General features: G+C 41.3%; 2 protein-coding genes across 2 annotated transcripts in view; one reads left to right on the plus strand and one right to left on the minus strand.

Annotated features, from left to right (window-relative positions):
• Positions 1-15,356, plus strand: CLCC1 (chloride channel CLIC like 1). Its single transcript, XM_054384515.1, has 12 exons — positions 1-37; positions 812-952; positions 2,471-2,566; positions 3,449-3,556; positions 5,194-5,415; positions 6,092-6,232; positions 7,344-7,437; positions 9,306-9,403; positions 9,488-9,634; positions 10,196-10,483; positions 11,037-11,283; positions 15,319-15,356. Exons 2-11 carry the CDS (start codon positions 821-823, stop codon positions 11,262-11,264), a joined length of 1,554 nt encoding a protein of 517 aa, XP_054240490.1. The 5' UTR covers positions 1-37; positions 812-820; the 3' UTR covers positions 11,265-11,283; positions 15,319-15,356.
• The window catches only part of GPSM2 (G protein signaling modulator 2), a 17,413-nt gene continuing 4,863 nt past the window's right edge, over positions 12,871-25,420 (minus strand). Inside the window, exons 2-14 of the mRNA XM_054384514.1 lie at positions 23,928-24,149; positions 23,114-23,249; positions 22,500-22,642; positions 21,675-21,798; positions 21,304-21,419; positions 20,239-20,394; positions 19,387-19,495; positions 18,873-19,002; positions 18,302-18,372; positions 16,207-16,383; positions 15,301-15,463; positions 14,949-15,166; positions 12,871-13,271 (exon numbers count right to left, since the gene is read on the minus strand). Of these exons, the coding sequence (XP_054240489.1) occupies positions 13,107-13,271; positions 14,949-15,166; positions 15,301-15,463; positions 16,207-16,383; positions 18,302-18,372; positions 18,873-19,002; positions 19,387-19,495; positions 20,239-20,394; positions 21,304-21,419; positions 21,675-21,798; positions 22,500-22,642; positions 23,114-23,249; positions 23,928-24,149 (1,930 nt within the window). The 3' untranslated portion in view covers positions 12,871-13,106. The remainder of the gene's footprint in view (positions 13,272-14,948; positions 15,167-15,300; positions 15,464-16,206; positions 16,384-18,301; positions 18,373-18,872; positions 19,003-19,386; positions 19,496-20,238; positions 20,395-21,303; positions 21,420-21,674; positions 21,799-22,499; positions 22,643-23,113; positions 23,250-23,927; positions 24,150-25,420) is intronic.

Genomic DNA, 25,420 nt, shown 5'->3' on the forward strand with positions numbered 1-25,420 from the left:
CTGAGTAAACACGGCGAGGCTGGCTGCGGCCGTGCAGGTACCGAGGGCTCGGAGCTGGAGCATGGACCGCGGACAGGCCCTCGGCTGCGTGGCCTCGCTGGGGGCCGCGGCGTGGGTGCGGCCCCACGCCTTATCCGGGCCCTGGCGCGTTAGCTGCCGTGAAGGGGCGAGGAGAACGGGTGGGAGTGAGGCAAGGGCTGGAGCCGCCCCCTGTCTTCTGGGAGCGTGGCGTTAGTGCCTGAGATAAATATGGCGAAAGCGAAGTGGGGGTAGCCTCTGGCGTTTTCCCTTTTGTTGCAGCTTCAATGCTTACGAGGTACGGCCTGTAGCTCCAGAGAGGCGGAGCGGTGCGCGGCCGCAGCTCGGAGCAGGCGGTGTCCGAGGCCGCGGGAAGTGGGGCGGGTGGCCTGTCGGAGCAGCACCTTGGTGCCCAGGCAGGGCGGGAACAGCCTCACGGCCTCGGCAAGGCGTGCCAGGAAGGCTTCTGTGGTGCCGGAACCATGTGTCAAAGCCTGCAGCAGTTCTGTGCTCTTTTATCGTATTTATGGCAATGCTGAACTCTGCGCTACACCTGCTGATAACTACAGCAAGTTGCGTTGATCCAGTCGTACGATACAGCATAATTGTTGCATGTTCTTGCCGGTGCTTTCTTCGAGGGGGGAGGGAGAAGTGAACTTTAACTTCCTTAATGGAGAGTTGAGTTTAGAAACAACACCAGAGGAGGCATTTTTCATGTTGTAAGACGGTTTACGTTTTTTTGCACAGTATGTGAGATTCTGAACTAAATACCTGCATCTCTCGTTGTATTTAGTGATATAGGATGCTCTTTCCTTTGGTATTGTGTGCAATTGTGCTACTAGGGAGTGGTAAAGCTCCAGATGATGAATGGATCGACCCCACTGATATGCTCAATTATGATGCAGCATCAGGAACAATGAGGAGACCTTACAAGGTAGGAAAAGAAAGAGTGCATTAATAGGTGTCTCTCCTAAACAATCCTTCAGCCATGTGCTGTTGAAAGGTTGCCCATGAATTGTGACATTTGAAAATGGTACAATTATAGCCTCATTAAGGTCTGATGCGTTTACATCTCAGTCTATAAACAGAAAAGTGTTGTGTCCATTGGTGAAATTGCAAAGAAAAAATAATAGCTCTCTATATTATTGTAGATAATTAGCTCAGGGCCTTTTACTGACAAGGTTCACTTGTCAGTAAACTCCACGTGCTGTGTGAAGGTATTGGGAACGCCTGTGGTGTTTTTTAATGCTGGAAGGAAGATCAGAGTAGGGATGGAGTGATGTACTGTTAATAATTCATGAAGGAGAAGATGAAATAAGGAAAGGTAGTTTTAACAAGGGGAGTTCTCTTGGTTGCCTTGTATGAAAGGTGGACTCTGCATCTGTCATGGGATGTACTTCGCTTATTTGATACACGTGCACACATGGCACCGTAGATTGTGATGGGTTGAACAGGCAAGTTTAATTTTGTCATTCTTCAGCTTTCAAGTTTGGTTTTGCAGTCTTGAATAATAACTGTTTTAACTCTTCAGAAGAATTTTATGAAGCTTAAATTCAAACTGCATTATTTCTCTCCACAAAGTTGCTCCATAGCCTCCACCTGTCCCAAGTCCACCAAATAGTTAGCAGCATCCTTAAAATTCAGCAAAAAGCTTTGGAGCATTTAAGCTTGGTGCCCAACTGCTTCAGCTTTTGTGAAAAATATGTTGGGAGTTTTCCTGTTGTCTCCCACAGAAATAGAACCACATCTTAAGAAAAATGACTGCTTTGGGTTAATCCATCTTCTCAAAATGTATTCTCTCTTCTTCATTGAGAGATTTTTGGGTAGACAGGCTGTGTGGGCCATCAGAGTCCTCAAAACCAAACTTTGTATTAGCCTGGGTTCATTGATTTCAGTGGTATTGCACATACTTTTGGAGTCTTTCTTCAGTGCACTCACCTGGTTGCATAGAAGCACTGCTACAACGAAGTCTGAGCAATTAACAGAAAAAAATGGCTGTTGAAGAGTGAGAAGGGAGCATGAGAAGAAAGGCATGCAACCCAGAGCAGGCCTTTGTGTTTACTTTCAGTCTGGGTGGCTGCGTGGCAGCTGGACTGGGAATTTATCTGGCTGAAAACAGCTCCTTTGTTTGCTAAGTCAGTTTTTAGCCAGTTTGATTATCTAATCTCGTGTACTGCATGGCTTGCCAACACTCAGGAGGGGAAAGGGCAGATGGGGGGAGGATAGGACAAGGCTTCACCTTCTGAAGGCAGCTTGCATTTAGATTTAAAGCAGTTGTTCATTTGGATCCTAAAATAACAGCAGAGAGGCAGCCAGAGTATCACTGGGAATATATCGACAGCAAACACTCAGGTTTTAGCTCCTCTGCTTCTTTTAAAGTGATCTGATTACCGAAGTGTAGTATCACATACTGATCCAATTCTGTGATTCTGAAAATATGTTTTTCCTTTAGGGAAACTATCATGACTCTCAGGATAAGAACATGGATGTGGTCAGCACTGAAGTCCTATCAAGTTGTTCTAGGGAATTAGATGCCTTGCAACAGAAGGTTTGTTATGGAACTTCAGAATATTCTCCAGCCTCGTATAGTTAGTGCTTTCTGATGATGCTTTTCTGGATAGTACAGAACAGGAGAACTGCTGGCTTAATGTGTGAGACACCATGCATTATGTAGGGAGAACCTCTTTGTTCCGAACACAGGAAGTAATGGGAACTTCCAGACTGCTGTACTGCCTACCAAGGTCTCTTTCCTAAAACATTTTACAGAGTAACAGAAGTTGATAGGAGCTATGTGCTTCTGTCCAGAGTCAGCAGTTTAAACATGGTGTTGATGTTACACCATGCTGCCAACAGCTAAGAAACATGTTCTGTTTTGTTTCCGAGCTGTTCAGTTTTGTTGGGTTGTAAGGGGTGGGTTGTGAGCATAGAGAACATGTTTGTGGCTGACCATGGTGTGCAGGGCTGCAGTTCTCAGAAGCCACCCTGAGACTCTACACAGCTGCTTCCTGCGAGATCAGGAGGATGCAATAACGCTTGTGGGGCTGCCAGGGCTCACACTTCCCTCAGCCATCTGGAGACCCAATGGGATATGTAATTTTAGTGGTTTTAGTTCCTAGCACTTTATACTGGGGGCGGGTGGGGTGTTTAAATGTAAGCATAGTTTAAGGAGATCTTGATCTTGTCTTTTGTTTTTCCTAGTCAGACTGAGGTTAGTATCCCAACTGCACTATTAGCAGATCTGAAGTCTCCAGTAGTGGCCAGTCCACTAGAAAGCAGCATCTTCAGCAGCTGCCTAGGCTTGTTACCTGGTGTGCTAAACACAGGCTTGTTGCTCACCTGAACATGTGCCTCACTTCACCCTGAGCTTCATCTGCAGGTAGGGTTTCTTCTCCTTTGAACAAGACATGACCAAAGCATCTTTGCACCACAGGTTGCAGACTGTGAGAAGAGGAGTGCCAAATCACACCAAAACCGTAGCTTTTATATTTTTAAGAGATACTTGAACAAGATTTTAAATGAAGCTGGAAAACTTGGCCTGGTAAGTATTTGAGCAGTTGTTGAGAATTAATTAGAACTCATGCTTGCTGCTTTAAGCGTGTTTTTAGAGTTGCCATGTATTGATTAGTTATTCTGGCATACTTGAAATGAAAAGTAAAATGAAAGGCAGTGGATTGCAAAGGACAAAATGACAGAAGTGTGTATGTGCAGTGTTCTGCCAGTTAGCAGCATTTGCTTGGAGGGCCACTTGGTGTTTGATCTGTCAAGTCTCTGAAGGGAGACCACAGGAATTCAGAGGATGTATCTAAGTACCTCTTGTTGGACACAGCTATAGGAATACCGTGCTCAGTTCATAGAATCATAGAATCACCTGGGTTGGAAGGGACCTCTAAAGGTCATCCAGTCCAAACTTCTCTGCAGTAAGCAGGGACATCCTCAACTAGATCAGGTCACCCAGAGCCATGTTGAGCCTCACCTTGAGTATCTCTAGGGATGGGGCCTCAACTACCTCCCTGGGCAAACATGTTCCAGTGCTCAGCCATCTTCATTGTAGGGAACTTGTTCCTGACATCCAGTCTAAATCTACTCTCATTTCAAACCATTGTCTCTCATCCTGTCACCACAGGCTTTTGTAAACAGTCCCTCTCCAGCCTTCTTGCAGGCCCCCTTCAGGGTGCTAGAAGGTGGCAATTAGGCCTTCTCCAGGCTGAACAATGCCAGCTCCCTCAGTTTGGCTTTATAACAGAAGTCCTTCAGCCCCCTGATCGTTTTTTATGGCCCTTGTCTGGACTTGCTGCACGTCCATGTCCTTCCTATATTAAGGACTCCAGAGCTGGACACAGTGCTCCAGGTTGACCTTTTAGGCCTTTGTTTTAGGCTGCATCACATTAACCATGTAGGAGTAGTAGCTTATTACAGTCTGCATATGAGATTCATCTTGTTATTTTCTTTTTGTTGTCTTTGGAGGTTTGTTTTACCTATTCAGAGGCAGAGGAATAAATTTTTAGAAGTAAGCAAAATAAATACTTAACAAAACCCATTATACTTAGCAATGTTATGTTTCTTATTTCAGTATTTGATAGATTCTATCTGTGTTGTTCAGCCATGGTCAGGGCACACATAGCAAGCACATTCATAATTGTCACTTGTTAATGAGAAGTGGTTCTAAAATTTTAATAGCTTCGTTTTTTAGGTTTTGCTATAGAACTGAAAAAGTACCAGTCAGTGAATTCATGGTTTATATTGTTTAGAAAATGAAAAAAATATTACAGAATCATAGCATGCTCCTTGTTTCATGTCTTCATCCTGCAGTCTGCTTCTAAAAGGTGCTGGTATTTCGTGAGGGTATATAAGCAGGTTTTTGCCTGCAGATACAGCTTTCAAAGCATAGAATCATAGAACGGTTTGGGTCAGAAGGGACCTCCAATGGTCGTCTAGTCCAAGCGCCCTGCAGTGAGCAGGGGCATCCTCCATTAGATCAGGTTGTTCAGAGCCCTCTTGAGCTCTCTCTCTAAGGGTGGGGCTTCAACTACCACCCTGGGCAACCTGTTCCAGTGTTCCACCATCTTACCTCATGGTAAAGAACTTGTTCTCCAACCTAAGTCTTCTCTTCTCTAATTTCAAACCATTCTAGTTCCAAATAAGCAGCTTTTAACCATCGTTTTGTTTTTAATTTAGCCTGAGGAAAATGTGGACGATGTCCATTATGATGCTGAGATCATCCTTACGAAACAGACATACATGGAGATCCTCAAGTTTATCAATGAGGAAACTTGGCAGTCAGGTGCTGTGGATGATGCACTTAGTGATATTTTGATTAATTTTAAGCCGCATAATTATGAAGCTTGGCACTGGAGATTTGAAGACACTTTTGGAATTGATCTATATAATATGTTTCTGGTAAGAGAATGACCTTTTTTGGTTGGCCTTTTTTTTTTTTTTTTTTTAATTTGATTTTTCTAGTTTGTGTGCAAGTCAATGACTATTACCATCTTAACACCACACATAAAGCAGTTCTTTCCATCATACCTGCAGTGAGTCACTCTTGGGTTCACAGTTATTTAAAGTAGAGGAGATGTATTCACTTAAAGTAACAATTCAAGTTTTTTGTTCCTGTGGTCATCTTTTTCTTACTGTGGCTATGTGGTTTATTTCTGGTGTGCTTGCTTTTTTTACCTCCTGGCTTTTCTGTCTGTGTTGTGTGACTCATTAGACTCTAGTGCTTTACTGACAGCTTGTGCATTGCAGATTTTCCAGATTTCTCTCTTGTTCAAATAGATGCTGAAGCTGTTGGCTTCTTCAGGAGCTGAAATATATTTATATTGAGATGAGTGTATATTAGAGGTCTTCCAGGTCAGAAGTTTTTCTGAATTTTTGTGGAAAAACTTGGAGAGGAGAACATGTCACCTTCTTTAAAATGGGATGGTAAAGTGTTGAGCTGAGGATCTCTAATAATTTGTGTAACTGGTGCTAGTGAAAACAGAAGTGGGAAGTTCCTTCATGTGTACTGGCACTAAACTTGGGAAAATCCCAGATCTGGAGTGTAATTTTTTTTTTTTCCTGTTTTCTTTTTCAGCTACTCTTGTGCTTAGTTTGTGGTGTAGTTGTAATAGCTACAGAGCTGTGGACACGTATTCATTGGTTTGTTCAGCTAAAACGTCTTTTATTAATAAGTTTTCTCATCAGTTTTGTGTGGAATTGGCTTTACTTGTACAAGGTAAGTTGTGAAATTTTAATGGCTTTTAGGCTTAAACGTTTACACTTGCAGAGTGATAGAATTATGTTGTAAAACAGTTTTGAGATCGAGACGAACCACAAACCTAATGCTGTGTGAAGGAGTTAAGGTTTAGTTTCTTTAGATAGCTTATGTAAAGCAGTAACTGACCACAAAATAAACAAAGGGTTGGATGCTAGGGTTAAAGGACCAAAGAAACCCTGCCAGCTCACACCCTGCTGCAGAGCTGCACACAATTCATAAAGCAGTAGAACTGGAAGGGAGACGTGAACGCTGAAGCAGCATGCTAGAAAAGTCTTAGGGAAACACATTGTGGGGAGTGTTTTCTTTCTCAGGATTCTCTGATGGAAACTACATAACACATCACAGACTAGAGAGAAATGCTTCATTAATGGTGACAAAGTAGCTGACGGTACAACAGTGTTGATTTTTCATGAGGAGCAGCTTATGCCACTAGGTCACAGCCCAAATACAAGACCTTAGTCCTTGAATCTTGTCAGCAGAATTTAACTGCAGCTGGTCAGAGCCAGGAATAGTGGTGTGCTGCTCTTGAAGGTTGAGGCTGCTGTGCTGACTTGGGCTCCATCAGTGAAGAATGGCAGCTTTTTAGCAGATTGACTTTAATTTTTTCTATTTGATTACAAGTTGCAAACTGGCAGGCAAAATCGTAATCAATAGAGGTATTTGTTAGTGGGAATTCTTTAAAACATAAGAGAACATCCTGATGTTTTGATGAGTAAGTGCATGGCAGTAGCTGTTTCTTAATCCAGAAACATTGTAGGGAAACTGGATGTTGCCAGATTTGCTCTGAATTTACATCTTTCAATGTTGGAGTTGGCTCGTTGGGTAATTCAAGCTCCATTTGGAGAACAGCTCAGGGATGGCCACATTGGTGGCTTTTAATCTGTTCCCTGGAAGTACTTCGAACTTAACTCTGTTAAATTGTTTAGGTACCAAATATAGATCTACCCAGGTAATTGTCCCGAACCAAGAGCAAACATCATGAGCTGGGGTGCAGAGCTGCAGGGACAGAGGTGTTCTGCCCAGTACCACCTTGGTTTCTGTTTCACAAGAACCTCCTCTTCTCCTGCAGCGAGCCTTTGCGCAGCATCAAGCAGACATTGCAAAAATGGGGCAGTTTGATAACGTCTGTGCTGAGAAGCTGGACTGGAGGGATGGTCTTATTGGTAAATACCTGTTTCATTGCTTTGTCACAGTATGTACAGTCAGTGTACTCAGTACCCAAGAATACTCTCATTTCTTCACGAGTACTGCACTGAATTTTCTGCAGCAACAAACGATTCCACGGTTTTACCTTTTTTTCTGTTCCACAAGACTGGGTTTTCCTAAGCCTTGGGAGGGTGAGCTGATCACAAATCTGCTTGGAGCATGTCATGGTGTTCCTTCCTTTCATTATAACTTCACCCATGAATGCTTCCCCAGCGCCACTACCCCAAGACCATTCCATGTCATTTATAGAAGAGAGGAGGGTAGAGTTCAAGAAACCATCTTGGTTTTGGGAAATTTTTAATTCTTGCATCTGCCAGGCCTTGTGAGTACAATGGGCTTCAGAATTTATTATCTGTAACTGTTTCACTCTGGTGTTACTTTTACAAAAAAAGCTGATTCTTTTGGTTTTGTTAGTTATTTGTTATCCAGTGCTCTAGCTGGGAGACGAACAGTGGCTGCTCCTAAAGGGTGCTTGCTCTGGTCTTCTCATTGTGTATTTTTGACTGTGATTGTGGGAACCCAAAGGGAGTAGGGAACGGAGTGTTTAAATGTCCTTCATGTCTGTGTGGGAGCCTCAGAGGTGAGTGAGTGATGTACCTCAAATCGCGTGAGAAAGGATGGGAGTAGGGATAACAAAGTGCTGTAGCTTTGAAGTGCATTGGAAAGGCAGTTGGGGAAAACGCCACCTGTTAGAATAAGAAGACTTGAGGGAGGTAGGCTGTGCGAAAGTGAATTAAACCATGTACAAACTTTTCAATATATAGCCACTGGCTGGGCAGATCAAGGCCATTCTGGTCCAGCTGTGGCCATGACCACTTCCTGGCAGACTGCTCTGTTAGTTTATATTTCAGCTCATGGTAGTGGCACTGGCTGGATTGGGCCCCACTGCATTTTTCACCATTCTCACAAACGCCACCACAGGTGACTGCTCTGTGTATGTCTATGCTGTCTACAACTACCTGAAGGGAGGTTGTAGCCAGGAGGGGGTTGGTCTCTTCTCCCAGGCAACCAGCAGCAGAATAAGAGGACACAGTCTCAAGCTGCACCAGGGGAGGTTTAGGCTGGAGGTGAGGAGAAAGTTCTTCACAGAGAGAGTGGTTGGCCATCGGAATGGGCTGCCCAGAGAGGTGGTGGAGTCACCATCCCTAGAGGTGTTCAAGAGGGGATTGGACGTGGCACTTGGTGCCATGGTTTAGATAGTCATGAGGTTTAGGGTGACAGGTTGGACTCGATGATCTTTGAGGTCTCTTCCAACCTTCTTGATTCTATGATTCAAATTTCAATGGTTTGTATTTGTGTTGCACTAAAATCAAACTACTCAAAACATTGATGTCATAAATTTGTTGTTTATAGCTTAAAAGTTCCCTTAAGGAGTAACACTACCTGCTACAATAGTTCCTTGAATCCTAGCAAGCAGAATATACATTTTTAATCCACTTGCAGCCTGGCAGATGAGTAGTAACACTCAGTTATTTGTTTCAGTAGCTGTGGACAAAATGTAATTCCCACAGACCAGACTTACTTTTCTTCTGAGGCTCCTAGGGACTGAGTTTATCTCATAAAAGAATTTTCTTGGCTAAACATGGAGAAAACATCAGTTTCTTCTCTTTATTTCCAGCCTCCCCTGTCCTTGTTGCATCCCCATGACTAGATAAACTACACTGCCAAGCTCGTTCAGAGGTTTAAAAACCAAATCTGAGCTGTGAACCATATCTGGAAGAGTTGTCTTCCATCTGTAACTGAATTTCTACTTTCTGTAGTACTACGCTCTCATAAAATCTGTGTCTTTTACAGTAGTAAAAATGTGTTTCTGCTTTGACTACAGAGTGGCTCAGAAGTAAATGGACATTTCAGGACGATCCCTGTCAGAAATACTATGAAACTCTACTAGTGAACCCTGCTTTGTTGGTTCCACCGACAAAGGTATCTGCCAGGCCTGGAGAGACTGCTCCTGTGTGTGTGTGTGTAGGCAGTGACACCAATAGTGTTCTGTTTGTGTTCTTCTAGGCGCTGGCAATCACTTTCACCAACTTTGTAACTGAGCCTTTGGAGCATGTAGGACAAGGTATTGGTGAATTCATCAAAGCACTCATGAAGGAGATACCATTTCTTCTGCAGGTTCCAGTGCTGATTATGATGGCTCTGGCTGTTGTGGTTTGTATACATTTATCTTATGTTTTAAAACTCAGTTTTATTTTTTTATATGTCAATTTATAATAATAGACCATTACATTTAAATATTTATTTCATACTTGTACTACTGGTATAGTAGCACAGGTGAAATTATTTCTGCAAGGGAAGTTTTCTTGACACAAATTGTTGTAGTACAGTTGGTTTAGAAATAAAACAGGTACCCTTGTATTTAGACCACACTTCTCCAGTCTTCAAGTGGGATACAACAGCATTAAACTGCCTAAAGTCCTAGACTGACAGCTTACTGCAGATTAGTTCCTTGCTTCTTTCTGATGACATTTTGCACACAAAAGCCCCGAGTTAGAGCCTTCAACATCTTTATTGTAGTACCAAAGATGAAGTGCATCCACTCTGACAGTTTCTGTGGTATGGTCAGACCATATGAGCAGAAAGATCAGATGTTACTGTAGCCCTGAGTTTTCCTCTCAGTGTTTTTTAGATGTGTGAGAACTAGAAGCTGCAAATACTTAGCATTTACTCATTTGGTGTTTTGTGGGTTTGGGGTTTTTTTTCCTTGCCCAGGCTTTCTTCTACGGTGCAGGATCATCAGTGTCTATGCTAAGATACTTGGCATCTTCTCAGAGAAGTCTTCCTCCACCTGACAGTCAACAGGAGAAAATAGACTTTGGCCAGAGTGATAGGAGTAGATCAGACAGCTACTATCTGCAGCAGCTTCCTTATGTTCACAGAGGACCACATGACAGAGGAGATGCTCCTGTGAGACCAGGAAATGGCAGAAGTCCTGGCATTCCGCATTCAAGTGATGAGCCAAACACGCAAGTAGAAGAGTCTCGCCAACCAGAACCTGGTGTATGTTAGTCCTGGTGCTCTCTGAGCTGGGATTAAATGTAATAGATTTCAGTGTCATTTGTTATACCATGTTTAAACAGAAAGCTTAACCCAAATTCTGGGGAGAGAGGAGTTAAAGTACCTGTTCCTGTACGGACCACTTCGGTAGTGTTGGGTCTTGGTGTGTAGTTTGGTCGTGGGTGTGTTTTGTTCTGGAAAAATACTGTGCAGTGGCCAACTGTGGCAGGAAATGGCACTAAGTTATAACTCTTTTTAGTAAAAACTAGCTTCTGTTTTGAGAGATCAGGACTTAGGTCAGCCTGGGCAACATGACTACTCTTAGAAGAAAAGCAGGAGAAAAAAGCAGCACTGACTTTTCTGTAGACTACTGAAAATTAAAAGCAGACTTCTACTCCAGATTGTACAATTTACACGCGCTGTTTTCCCAAAGAAAGAAAGATAGATAGCAGTTGTGCTTTGGGGAAGTTCTGCCCTTGAGCTGAGATGCACCTGAAGCAAAAAATGTCATCGCTTTTAGATTGGGTGATTAATAGCTTATTATTAATTTTTACAGAAGAGATGGCACACTGAGCCTGAAGTTTGTAGACTAGAAACTATCACAGCTGAAAAACTTACTGAAGAACAAGCACTTGAGCAGCAGAAACAGGAGACAGGCAAAGCAGAGCAAGAGACTGAAGGAAGTTGTGATCCTAATAAAGACCTAGAAGGGAAAAGTTACACAGTGGAACCACATGAAGAGACGAAAACCAAGATTTCACATGACTCACAGGAAGGAGACTAAGGAAGCCCCAAGCTCTGCTGTAAGTTTTGTCTAATCTTTAGTAGTCATGTAGTTGCTAGCTCTGCTCTAATTATCAAATGTAGAGAAGAGAGTGTCAGTAAGCTGACAGAACTCTCATCTTTGGCCAGAGCAGTAATAGGCACAGGTATAAAGTAGGGGCTTTAAAACAGAGAGACAGAGTATCCATACTGTTTCTGGAACCCCACAAGTAAATCTGGCCAAGAAAACAGGTGTGGGGATGTTGCTGCTTGTCTGAAATCCACTTTGTCTAACACGTTCTGTCTAAAACTAGATCATCTGTGGTGGGAAAGCACTGACACTCTGATCTAGCTACCATAAGCTGAATCAGGTAACCGTCAAACAGCCTGAACAGAGTTCCTAATACTCCTGTAATTCATATAAGGGTAATTGCAGCTCAGCTAGAAGTCTCAGGACTATCTTTTTGTTTAAATGCCTTAAAATCAGTTTTAAATAGAATGGCTGCTGGTCAGCATATTTCTAGGATAGCTTGATGATTTTCTTCTAGTTTAATAGTTTTCAGGGGACTGAGAAGCTGAAATATCAGATGTGGTTTTTTTGATGATTCAAAGCTGAACAGGAAATATGAAGCACTAAGTGAAAATACTGAAGATCAGCACTTAGGTTTGGAAGAGAGTATTTTGTCACTTCTAAGAAGTAGAAAGAGGATAGTTTCAGTAGTAATCAAATTCCAGTGCTAAAATACTGCAAGAGAATATTGTAAAACATTATTATCTCTAAAACAGTTTTAGTTCTGTAGAGCCTATTTAATTAATCTTACACTGACATTTTACTCTGAAGCTAAAATGCAGTTGTAGATTTTTCTCTAGAGCTAATATAGTTCAATTAAAAACTGGTATAGTTTATAAATACCTAAAGTGAACAAACTGCCAGCTTTTAGATCAGTGGCTTCTAATGCAAGATACGCACACTTAAACCAACATGTAGCTTTCAGGGTTTCCAAGAGCTACCCCAGCATGGCACATCCTTACCAAGTGAAGGAGAAGCAGTTGGGGCCCAGCAGCATGCATGCAGCCATTGACTATTTATAACAGTTACATTCATTTACTGCAGGAATTACCTAAGGACTGTGGTAGTCCCTGCCAAGTACCTACCACCCCTATGATTCCCTGGTGCATGCACTACTTACTGCTGGTGGTGGGCATGTACCAACTACAGAACAGCACTGGCAGCTCTTACTTAAAACCAAGAAGACCTTCATTAAGAAGTTTCCTGATGGTAAAACTGCACTAATACATGAAACACTTCAGTTAATAGTACCAAACCCCTGTTTTTTAAATGAAACCATTAATACTGGTAGTTGAGGGGTTTTTAATAAAAATTATTGCAAAAACAGATTGGGAGAAATAAAGACAAAGTACTGAAGCTATTTATCTCTTTCTTTTATTAAAAAAAAAAAGTATAAAAGCAAACAGGCCCTTTTTGCAGGATGATACAAAGAACAAAAAATAATCACATTTCCTTTAAAAAGAATGTACAAATTTAGGCCCTGCACTAGATGTAGATGGGCACAGAATTCATATATCAGCAATGAGAATTCCTTGACAGGAAAAAAAAAAATCCATATTAAAATTCTTAGACTAGAGGGACTAGATTGTTGTCTCAAATCACTGCTAAGAGCAGCTGCCACTAGCCGTAGCTACCAGTCACGAGTGCAGTGCTGCTGCTATTTATACCAAAAATTATTAGAAAGGGGACAAAAAGCACTAAGTGCAGTCTTCTGTAAAAAGGCCATGTCTGGTTTTCCTGCAAACAAAAATGATACCTAAGATGCTGCTGTACAGTGCGCACTGCCACCTTCCTTCAGCTAGAACTTGGTCCCTTTATAGCTGAGGGTAAATGGACTCTCTGTTCATCCATTCTCTTAGCTTGTGATCGCACAATTAGGCTGAAAAAATCCTCATCTGGTACAGTTGCTCCCTTCGCAGATGATGGAGGAGCACATCTTTGATCGTCCAGTCTGGAACCCTACAGAGAGAGCAAGCAATAAAGCTGCATTATCTACAGGATTATATTGTAAAACAAGTGAATAATACACATGAAAAATCACTAAAAGCTTTTGTTTTCAGGTTTAAAGCTTTTTCTTACAAGGAGGATTGAATGGGTAAGTTCTGGGGCAAGGTAAACTTCCCAGATGAAATTACAAAGTTAAGAGTGTAAATGCAGCTAAAATGGTTCCTCCAAGACACCTGTCCACATGTATCTGAAAACAGCCACATACACAATTTAATACTTATGCATATTGCAGAAAGGGATTTGTGTCCTTTCTCCAGGAGAATTTTAGCGTTAATAGATGGTAGTTCCAGTCTCCACAACAGAAATGCTTGTCTGCCTTATGCAGGAAGTACAAAATGGCTGTGCTGTTTGTCAGACTTGGAAAGGCCATACTGAGAGACTCAAAAGACTGGTAGGGTTTAACCACCACGGTACAGAACAGTTCCCTAACATTTTGGAGAGGGTTTCTGTGTGCCTTCCACACAGCTACTCCCTCCTGCTCAGGTTTCACAAGCATCAGCCTATGGCACGAGGTCTGGCTGGGGAGAGCAGCTCCTTTGCTGTAGCTTACAAGTGTTTCTTAACAGCAACAAGTGGCTGCAGAGCTAGCTGGAGGGGAAAATGGACCCTTCAGGAAAAGCCTGGCTTTCAGAGGTAGGTGGACTTCAGACAGAGTCATCTTTGAGACAAAAAATTTCAAAAAGTCACCATTTTGTGCTTCTGTGTAAAGCCATAGCACCTGTAATGATAATGATTGAGAGGATGAAATGTTTCCATTCCTTTCTCTATAAACACAGTAATTGCATTACTTTTGCCCAGGAAGAGACAAGATCTAGTCTATTCCTCTCTAGACTCTTTGATTGACTCCAAGAAGTAAACAAGACAAGCTACTAAACCAGAACATGGTATTTCATCAGGCTGATGAACAGTCATTGTAGACTCAATTCCAGGTGCTGCTTCCCACCCAAGCTCACATGCTTCTTTACCTTTGGAGAACTCAGTACCTGAGGTGATTTAGTTTTGGCCTAGCTGGTATAGATACCATGCTGTAACTCACCACCAGACACCTCACTTGTATATTGCTATGAGTTATTAGCACAATTAGAATGATGGTCACTGTCACCACTAAACCTTTGATACTGGAATCTTCCATTTAAGAGGACTCCTGATATAGAAGGTGCCCTTCTGCTAAGGATCTAGACCTCAACTCTTTCCTAACACCATTTTACATGTACCTTGTAGTGCCCCTACTTGTTTTTCTTCGCTTTTCCAGAATTTGTTACTTTAAATGGTTCATGTGCTAGGAATACCAAAAATGACAAGGGGCAATGGATATCAATTACAGCACAGGAGGTTCCACCTCAACATGAAGAGGAACTTCACTGTGAGGGGCACAGAGCACTGGAACCCCAGAGAGGTTGTGGAGTCTCCTCTGGAGACTTTGAAGACCTGTGATCCTGTGACCACATTTTTTTCATAATCAGCCAGTGTCTGGTAATTTGAATTTTTTTGTTCTTCCTTATCTGCCAAATCAATTTGTATCTTCAAACACATGATAAACAAGGTGGCTCACTTGAAGAAACTGAATCAGATGGACAAATCAAATCCCCAAAGACTCAAAACGTGAAGAATTTTTGTGAAAAACCTTACCTGGCATTTTACCAATATATCAAAGAAGTCATCATCGAGTTCTCTGCTGCTGCTGGCCATGAGGTGCCCCAGGACTGAGTGGCTGTTGTGCTGGTTCAGACGAAGGCCAGGTAGATTATTGAAGCTAGCACGTTGGTCATCCAGCCGGCGGCTCTGCGAGCTAGCCAGCAGGTCCAGAAATTCATCTGTGTGGGGGGAGACTACAGAAGTAGAAAAGGCTGGGGAGGAGGAAGAAAACAAGTTAGCCTGGACAAGAATTCCTTTCCATAGTAAGTCTGTATGCAAATGCACTGTTAAAATAGCATTTGGTAGGAACTGAAGTTTGGTATGGATTTTAGATTTGAAAAATTACATTTTCTCATTGTTTTAGGTGGAGTAGAAGGTGTTGCCACTGAAGCAGCTGAGAACCTGGTCCTCTCCTGGAAGAAACACCTCTGATCATCCATCCTGTTGCTCTGGAATCGGCTCAGTAGATCAAAGAACCCTTCATCTGCCATTGTCTCTCGACTGTTTTTCTGAAGAGAAGAGAAGAGTCAGGGGTGTTTTGAGCTCAAGACTTGATTCTAAAACTAGGACAACTGCACTGCAGTTTCATTCCAGTAATGTTTGGCATTTGCATATCTGAAATCCATCCCATTTCTGTAAACAGGGAAGTATTATAAGAGAAAACTGCCAGTAATATGGCAAGCATTTTGGAAGAGAAAATGTATGAGAAATGTTTCCTGCTCTGAAACAGAAAGAAAGAATACTCTGGTCAGTACAGCTGGAGTTATTCCTCCTCAGCCATCAATCCACCAAAAACCCTGGCAGCCCATGAAAGAATAAAACAAGACCAGCAATGAACAGTTTCTATTATCTCCTCAGGTAGATCAAGTGAGTCAGTTCCTTTATTTTTACCTGACTTCTGTCATGAGTGCAAGAGCCTAAAAAAATGTTAAGTATCACCTACTGTCTGAATCAAAAAATAGAAAAATAGATTTTTTTTTAAGTTTGGAGAAAGAGGGTCTAAAAGCAACTAGGAATAAAATATATGTACAGCCTGAGCTGTAACTTTAGAAAACCCACCAGAAAAAGAAATGTTCCAGTTATAGGAAAAGCTTGAAGAGAATGGCAAATTCTGCGTGGGTTTACAGAGCCACAGTGTAAAGCTGAAATTGCAAGTAACACTGATGTAGACAGCTGCAGGAATGTGTTTTCCATAATTTTGATCAGACAAATATTAGTAAAAGCTACAGTCTCCAAGGCTCCCCAAACCTACCCTCTGTGAGTTTGGAAGTCGATGCTCAATGGAGTTACTGGCGTCCTGCAGGACTTTGGAAGTGCTGCCCATTTTGTACTTTTTGCCTTTCAGTCGGTTTACAAAATGCAGTTTTGCTGAAGCTTTGGCAACCAGTGGTTTCTGTTTAGCAAGAATCTCACTGTTCCAATTCTGAACCTAAGAAAACAGAGTCATGAAATTGAGCCTTCTGATGGTAATTACCTGGACTGTTACCTCTTACTTGCTGCTGCTCTTCCTTCCCAGATGGAAGCAGCTTTTACATTACTTAGTTATTTTGGTTCTAGTATTTGACCTATTGTGATTAAGGTTTTGTTACATGAAGCAGGTTACAGGTTACTGCTGTTACAGATCAGTCTTACCAATGGAACTATAGTGTTAAACCCAATTGATTAAAATGTGGTCAAAGAGTGTATTTCATCAAACAAGATGCATGTTTCCTTGCTGTCTGCAGTGCAGGAATTGTTAATGTGAAGGCTAACATGCAGACACAGCTGGCATTTTCCACCCAACATTTAATATAATTGGGAAGAAGAAGAGAATAATAATCATGCACAGTTCTACAAAGTGTTAAAGCAAAACAAACTCTTCTACAACCCTATGGACTCAACTGGCCTTTTCTGAAGTCCAGCACAACAGCAAAGAGGAATAACTACCTCATTTTAACTGAGGACCAGACTGGCTAGCTTTATCAACCTGAATTATCTTCCAAAATAAACAGAAATATCCTCAAACTTGACAGCTTTACGTGCAGCTGACCAACTCCTACAATAGTTAAATAAAGCCCCTTTTCTTTCTTGATTCAAGATCTGAAATTGTGAACACGGTCACAGATCTTTCCCAAATTGGTTTTCTTTTAAAGGCTTACTTGGGATCAGGATACAGATTACAGCTCTAGGAAGGTGACATCCTGTACAATCAAACTACCCCACTGATGTCTCATGTTCTATGTATCAAAGACATTCATGGAATGAATTTTCAGAATCTACTACATGAGTATCTACAAAAAAGACTTCATAAAAGCTAAGCTGCAGTACTAGGTTAATACTTTCTTACACTAAAATGCTTCATGTGGATTTTGTATTTAGGGCACAGACTGTCACAGGCTGTATATTTTGAAAGACATGACAGCTAAATAGATTCAGGAAGAGTAAGAAAAGAGAGCTGATATTGGCCAAAAGCTTAGAGGTTCCCTGCAGGGGAATCACTCTGGACTAAGCAAACATACAGTCTTTAAGTTGGCACACAGGGGCTACTGGGCATCATCAGTGCTGACTTCAGCTGTTCCAACTGCCCAGACATAAGCTTTGAGATGAAGTTTCCTATTTGATAAACACAATGGCAGGCTTTGCATCCCTTGAAGAAACAGGAATTAGATACACTACAATTGTTCTTTTCCCCTCTGTAGTAGTGTGGGACTGGAGTCAGTTATAGTTAGGTAGAGGGCAAACAGCATCTGAAGGAAATCTCTCAAAGCTCAATAGGAGGATTTTAATTTGGAACTCCCAGCACCAAGAGATCTCTGTGAACTTGGGGAAGAGTTACCTTACTGATCTGTGACTCAGTTTGAGCATTTCTAAAATAGCATCCTTACTTAACTCCTAATGGCTTGCAAGCTGCTTGAAATCCCAGAGTGGAAAACATGTATTTTAAGTGCCTGTAAGATGACTGTAACCAAAGAAAAAATGGTCGGAAGAGCTGAGCATAAGAATTTTACTCTGAATTACTTCAATGCTGCACCCTAAAACCACTTCTAAAGAGGGCACGGAAGGAATTCCTTGGATGCGTTACAGGACCCCATCCTTTCTTCTTTGTGAGGGGAATAAAGCAAACTCGCCACAAGCCATTGTATGTGTAAAATGCAGACTGCTGCCTATGTGACAAAAGTGTTGTTAGTTAGAATTACTAGACCTGCTTTTACCTAACTCTTAATTAAAGAGAGGACATGACTGACATCAGCATTCTGCTGACTTCTTTCAAAGTATAAAACTTCTGACTATTCATGACTAGTCAAAGTTAAACCCTTCAAATCCCTTCATTGCAATCTCACCAGCAAGACAGACAGAAAAGTGCCAACCTTCTCCGGTGTTAATTTCATAAGTTCCATGTTCTCCATACTGTGGCGGCGTCCTACTCTAGGTCTGGTACCTTCAAAAAAGAATCAAGTTCATCTTTTTATCATTAAGGTTTGTCATGTAGCCTTCAAAGCTGGGGCTGTACTCACGTAAGATCCAAGGTACAGCAATTCCAAGTTATAAAACAATGCAGTTTAAAATACCAGCAGAGAATAAATAATCACTAATAAAAGCAGCCTTCAAAACCACACTGATCTAGGCTTAAGCATAAGTTGCTTTTTTGGGACACAGAAAGACCATGAATCTTTGAAATGAAGAACATAAACTGTGTTCTGTAACCACCAGTATTGCTGTGATGGCAGGAAGAAAGAAGGCACCAACTGGAAGTAAACATAAATCTAGATGCTAGAAGGAGGAGCTAAAGGGGTCCACTACTGCAAAAGCAACCCTTTATTCTGCTGCAGGGGTGGGGAGAAGCCTGCACATGAAACCATCTGTAGTCAGAAAACAATGTAAACAACAGATTCTTTTTGATGTCCTCTGTTACGAAGTATTCCAGAAATTGACACCTACCATTCAAAGTGTTATCTACCATGTGGCTTTCTGACATCATGGAGGTGTTTGTGCTGTAGCTTAACCCAAGAACCATTTGAAGATCTGAGACATTAAGTCTAGCAGTGAGTTCCCCACTTCTGTCTCCTACCTGCAAGCAAATAAAAGTAAGCAGCTCTCCTAGTGTAAGGAAGAACACACTTATGTAAATACAAAGCAAACCCTGTCCCCTAGATTTCTGGGAGAAGGCAGCTGACAAAGTTTTCCTGGTTGAAAACAGAATCATCTTTTTCATGAAGTGCATAACAACTAAAAGGTACAGAACCAAGTCCAAAATAATCTCTGTTAGGTTATTAACTTGAGTTCTGTGCTGACATTATCAGAGGTGGCACAAGAACTAAGGATCTAGATGCTCAGAAATAATTCAGAATCTATTCCACTATTCAAAAGCACATGTGTGGGCACATCTCCCTATAATCACTGTAAGGAGGAGCAAAAGCCAACAGCCAGCATAAGCAGAGTGTGAAAATTGTACCTCTCTTGAAATCTCCAAGTGCCTTTCTGCAAAATGCATAGCTTGGTCATGATTTCCCAGAGCAGTGTATGCGTTGCCCAAACTCCAGCATGCTCTTCCTTCACCAATTCTGCAAAAAATAAAGCAGGTTTGAGTTGCACGATTTCCCACTGAACACTAGGGGGCAGGTTTTCACAGTAATATCGCTGTGCCAAGGGAAGTGAACGCTGGCATTAGAAACCATTCCTACACCAACACATTAAGTGCTGTATTTAAAATAGTGTGATCTGGCTATACATGAGCAATATAATAAAAAGAAGTTTAAGCTCACAGTAGACATAATGGAACATTTTATAGCCCCCTCTGCTTTTCCTCAGATTGCTTGCCTTATTATTCTCCATATATTCTGCTTAGGGAGTTAAGTGCATTTAGAAGTTGTAAAAGGTTTTAGTTATACCTAATGTTATTAAAAAAAAGACCTTAGAAATCATGAATATATAACAAGAATTAATTCCTACTGCATTATTTTCCTTTCCCCATCCCTTCCCATCATCTCAATTTGTGGAAAGCTAGAGACTCTTGTGAAGGTATGCAAAATGATTATAATGAAGTCATGGAAAACACATCTGCTTTTACTTAATTTACAAAGACACTGCTGACAGAAGATGTACAGCAGTCAGTCAGTCATCAATTCCTCTTTCATCTCAGCCTCATTAGCTGCAGTACTTTCATTAGTCTTTTTTTTTTTTTTTTACCCTATTAGAAAGCTGCAGGCCACCATTGTAGGGAATTCCCATTAATTCAGCAGAGTTAGAGGTAACAGAATTTGGTTTTAAGTGTCATGCATGCATTAAACAATCTCTTAGGGCTTACTTATCATTTAATTCCTGAGCAATCACGAGGTGTTTCAAATGATAGTCAATTGCTTTTTCATAGTCTTGAAGCAAAGTGTATGTGTTCCCAAGGCTGTAGCAGGCCTGTGCTTCCACAGCTCTGTCTTTAAGTTGTCGAGCCAGCTGTAAGGTCCTCCTGAAAGAGAGGGCTGGTCACCTCAAAAATCACTGTAAGGAGATGGGTTTGGAAAATGTCCTTGTGCAACTGAAATCAGTTATACAAATACAACTAAATGAGGCTAGCAGGCTGGCAAATTAGCTGCTCTACAACATTGAGTGTCTGCCACTCGCCTCCACTGCAACCTATCTCCACTGACTTCATTAGAGAGCAGACTGAGAGCAAACATCTTCTGATTTTAACTTAGTGCTTCACCAATACCTTAGAGCAGTCTTCCTGACAGTATACACTGAAAACAGTTTAGTACATTACAACAAACATTACAATAAGTATATTCACCATCCATATGAGTGAGACAGACCTATACCCACCAACCTCTGGCACCCACCTCAGATGCTGGTAACGCCTAGAAGGTATCTTTGCCAAGCTTCTATTTTCCCAAATTACAGCAGTGACTGCTTAGTGGTGCAGAGATCAAGACAAAAGGTCTTAACTCAAAATACAGACTACATATGTAAAATCATGGTGACATGCACCCTCTGTCTCAGGTGGTGAGTAGACCTGAGAGAGCTGCCCATCTTGGTTACTCAGACTACTACACAACTTGCTGAGAGCCAAGACTGAAATACTTGGGTCTAGAATGAAGAGAAGCACCTATTGACAGAAAGTTGGGTACACTGATGAGAAGAATCTATTCAAAGCAACAAAAAAGGTTAAGAAAATACGAAAGATTAATGCTGTCCTGCCCTTGAAAGAACCAGACTAGTTAAAGGACTTGGGAAAAACAAAGGTTTTGCTAACCAGATGCAGCTCTTTTCTAAGTGGATTTCGAGTAATGGCGGCTCTACAGTCAGCAAAGTACCAAGCACAACAGAAGTAAACTGTCCAAGAAGAGGTATCAAGTATGTTTATAAACAATAAACTAACTTGTAGTATTCTGAGGCAGTTTCAAATTCACCCAGGAAGATGTGGGCATTGCCGAGGTTGCTGTAGGCTCTTCTTTCCGCTGATCTATCACCAAATTCTTTAGCAATTAGGAGACGCTGTAAAATGTGAAACAATTGTGCTGGTTACTAAATTGTGTACTTTGTAACAGACATTTGCATTCAGAATTGCAAGCTCATAGTTTTCCCACCATGCATCTCCAGCTGTTCTTTAGGCCAACAATACTTGGATAAGAACAGCCAAACTTGAAGCTGTGTCAGTAAGATTTCAAGCTTGTAGCATTACACAGGTAACTAAAATCAGGGGCAGCTAGATCACTAGAACAGAACACTCTTGACTAGCACAGTGTTTACCTGTTCATGGGCTAGAACTGCACTCCTGAAGTTGCCCAGAAGATAGTGTGTGTTTCCCAGATTCCCAAAGGCACGTCCTTGTGCTGCTCTGTCTCCCAGCTCTGTCACTATTGTAAGGTTTTCCCTGTTTTGGGGGAACAAGGAAGGACACCAGTGACTTTTACACGATTTGGTTTTTTTAAAAAAAAATATTTAAAAGGACTGTGAGTTAATCTTTCCATTTTCATGAAGGAAAAGGTAGAGGCTTTCTACTTTGGCCTATTTAACGGCCTTTATGCAAGCATAAATTTCACAAGAAATAGGAAACATTTCCTGTAAGGAACTGAATTGCATTCTTAGAATCATCAAATGGTCCAGACTGGAAAGGACCTCCAAAGGTCATCCAGTCCAACCTCCCTGCAGTCAGCAGGGTCACCCCCAACTAGATCAGGTTGCCCAGTGCCTCGTCGAGCCTCACCTTGAGTATCTCCAGGGAAGGAGCCTCAACCACCTCCCTGGGCAACTTGTTCCAGTATTCCACCACCCTCATAGTAAAGTGTGCCCTCTTCTAGCTACAGAGCTACATTATCTACAGGTACAGCTGTTGGCTCCGTCTGGTGTCAAGAGTACTGCTGGTTTCTAACATAAGGGAAGGGCTTGCCAGGCAACAAGAGGTGCACTGAAAATGAGGACTAAAAAAAAAAAAAAAAAAGTGTGCTTTCCAGTTCAAAAGGGGAAAAATCCACAGGTACCACAGTTCTGTGCCACAGGTTAATTCATGACAATAATCTAATGAACTAGACAGCAGCATTCTCTCCATCACCAACATTTAAAACTACTACTTACTCGTAATAATTTGCAGCTTTTTGTAAAGCATTTTTCACATCATCTGGAAGTTCCCCTGGATCATGAGTCCCAGCACTAGCTACGTTTTTCCCCTTAGAGTGATACACATTTCCCAGGTTATACAGTGCCCTTGCTTCTCCAACCTAAGCCAAAAGTAAAGTAAGGCACACTTCAGTCGTGTCATAACTATTAGTATAATCCACAGGTGGGAAAAAGTTTGTTAACTGGTTGTCAACATATGTTCTGCCCATTCTGAACAGTTTCTTACCATCCACCTTACTCCCACCCAGTCACATTCCTCAATCATATTGGTTTGCCTACTATTACTTTTTTGCGAAGCAAGACGCATAATAATCCTTGAGACTAATTTTCATTTAAAATCAAATTTAAAACCAAAAAGACAACCAGAAAACAGGGCATTTAGTCATCTGCATCTACCATCTCCCAGGTGCAAACAACTGGTCTTACAACTAACATTGTTACTGCCTAGAAGAGATGACTGACTAGTAGACACTATCTACTTCCCTGGAAAAGGTGGCACGCTCATCACCAATAAAACAGGCTTCAGTAATATGCATTAGCAGTTGACTCCCAGATTCCTAAGCAGTTCTTACCTTATCATTAAGCTCTCTGGAAATATCCAGATGTCTTTGACAACAAACAATAGCCTCTTCAAAATTCCCAAGTACCTTTAAGGTGTTGCCCAGATTACCACTAGCCTTAGCTTCTCCCAGTAGATCTCCAATTGTCCTAAAATAGTACAAGCAAAGCACTCAGTTAATAGTATGTAATTTGAAAGCAGGCAGGTGATCAATGTATGGTAGATAATTAGAAGAACTTAGGAATGGAGATGACAACCATGTAGATGCATATACAACAATAACACAACAAAGTAAGTCCCCACAGGGCTACAGCACTTGAGCAGGTTATGGTAGGGGGAAGAACAGACTTGTGCCTAAACTGAGGTGAGGAACATTGGGTGCCTGTGTCTTTTATGGGATTTATACTAAACCATTAGAAGTCAGGTGCATATATAGCATATGAAATGAACGGGCAGTTTAGATGTCACAATACTAGGCGTTTTACACAGAGAAACACGAGTTCTGTTTAGTTAACAGAAATCCAGCTTAATATCCTGAGGAACCAGAAAGACTTGAGTTTTAGGAACAGGAAAGAGTAAATTTAAAGAGGCCAGTTAATTACCCACAAACCCAGAGAGGCCTCAGTTACTGCTAGGATTATGGTGCAAGACCAAGTATTAGCTCCCAGGTTAAGGGGCAATCAAGACGCTAAGCCCTCTGCTATCAACATATTCCCTCATTATCCAGTAGTAATGGAAAGGTTTTGTAGGAAAATGAACAGTTATCTGCTCGTCTCACAAGACTGGGATGAAATGGAGAACATGGTTAAAGAAAGACAGAAGATTACCTTGCAAGAGTTAAATCATGGTGATGGTATTCCAAGGCCTTTGCATATTCATGTAAGTAGAAATAGGCATTGCCTAACTGGCTGTAAATAGCACTGAGTGTTTTTAAATCTTCAGTTCCAACCTGAACAGCTGCTTCAAAGAAAGACACACCAGCTCGACAATCCCCCGCTTTACACAGACGCTCACCTTCCAAAGCCAGCTCCAGGCAGGAAGCCTCCATCCTGCACAATTTAAGTAAAAGAAAAACAGTCACTCTAGATATAGTGCCTTCTCCAACAGCCTCATTTCTAAAGAAGCCATTTTACTCAGAGGGTCTCTGTTTATTCTGGACAGGGAGTCAGTGCCACCTTACAAGCAATGAGCTTGGCACTACAATGTCACAGAAACTAATGAGGAAAGGAAAAGTGCAACTTCAGCTGTGAAGAACAGGTATAACATGAGAACAAACAGCTTCAACTTTGTGTTTTCCTTTCTTTATGTCCCAGGGAGAAAATCCAAGCACAGCTTTGTCTAGACATAGCACCTGTAGGATTCAAAACTGCAGAGCTTGCACCATCTAGGCAATTTCAGCATAGCAACCTAAAAGCTATTCCTGGCAAATACTGATTATGAAGTATGTAAGCACTTGTATTTTTAGACTGATGCCACAGTCACCTGCAAAATGTCACAGGGAAAAAAAATAATTCAAATATTCCTGTGTACCAAAGACCATTGCTATTTTCCCAAAAATTGTTTCTTACATAATTCAGTACTTAATCATTTCCCATAGTGGCACTGCAATGAAAATTCTGAGTGTAAAGAAAAAAATATCTAGGCTGAATTAACAACAAAATGTCAATTCAAGTTACTGAGATGCCAGCATTCCAGGAGCCACAGGAATAGTTTTTATTATGAGATTATTATCACACATAATTGAATCATTACACAGGTACAAAATACTGCAAGCAGTAAAAAAATATACTCATGAATTGATTTCTAGCAGAATTTGCAGACTGCATTTTATACAATGAACAAAGAATCTGTTAGAGAATGGCAGGCAGCAAAAAGCACTCAGACATTTTTGCTACTGTGAATTGAACTGTACAAAAGGTCACATTTCAGTGTTAATCATCGCATTCAACCATTTCCTACTTTCCAGTTCCAAGATGGGACAGAGGGAATGGAGAGGAGGATGAAAAGGAAGATTCCAGGGTCTTGATCTGAAGCAATGTCGTTCTCCAGATTTTTCAAGGTACATGCATTTTCAGGTGCTCACCCGAATGCAATCATTCTAATTTTAAAGGATCTTTTAAAAAAGAAAAATAGTCTGTGTTTAAAAAGTGTTTAATAGTGCCAAGGAATGATCACCAAATGTAAATTTGCAAATTGTTTTGAACTTTTCTTCAAGATGGATTACACAGTAAGCGTAAGGGCTTATGTTCCAAAACCGAGCATCTTATATATTAAAGGTATCCTCATTAAGTCATAATTTGATATTTAGCTGTTGATAAGA

Source organism: Indicator indicator, chromosome 10 (assembly GCF_027791375.1).
Source record: "Indicator indicator isolate 239-I01 chromosome 10, UM_Iind_1.1, whole genome shotgun sequence".
NCBI lineage: Eukaryota > Metazoa > Chordata > Aves > Piciformes > Indicatoridae > Indicator > Indicator indicator.

Coding starts and splice junctions, on each gene's coding strand:
- CLCC1 (XM_054384515.1), top strand. CDS start 821: ATGCTCTTTCCTTTGGTATTGTGTGCAATTGTGCTACTAGGGAGTGGT. Junction 2,567..3,448: donor TAGATGCCTTGCAACAGAAG/GTTTGTTATGGA, acceptor TTTGCACCACAG/GTTGCAGACTGTGAGAAGAG. Junction 3,557..5,193: donor AAGCTGGAAAACTTGGCCTG/GTAAGTATTTGA, acceptor TTTTTAATTTAG/CCTGAGGAAAATGTGGACGA.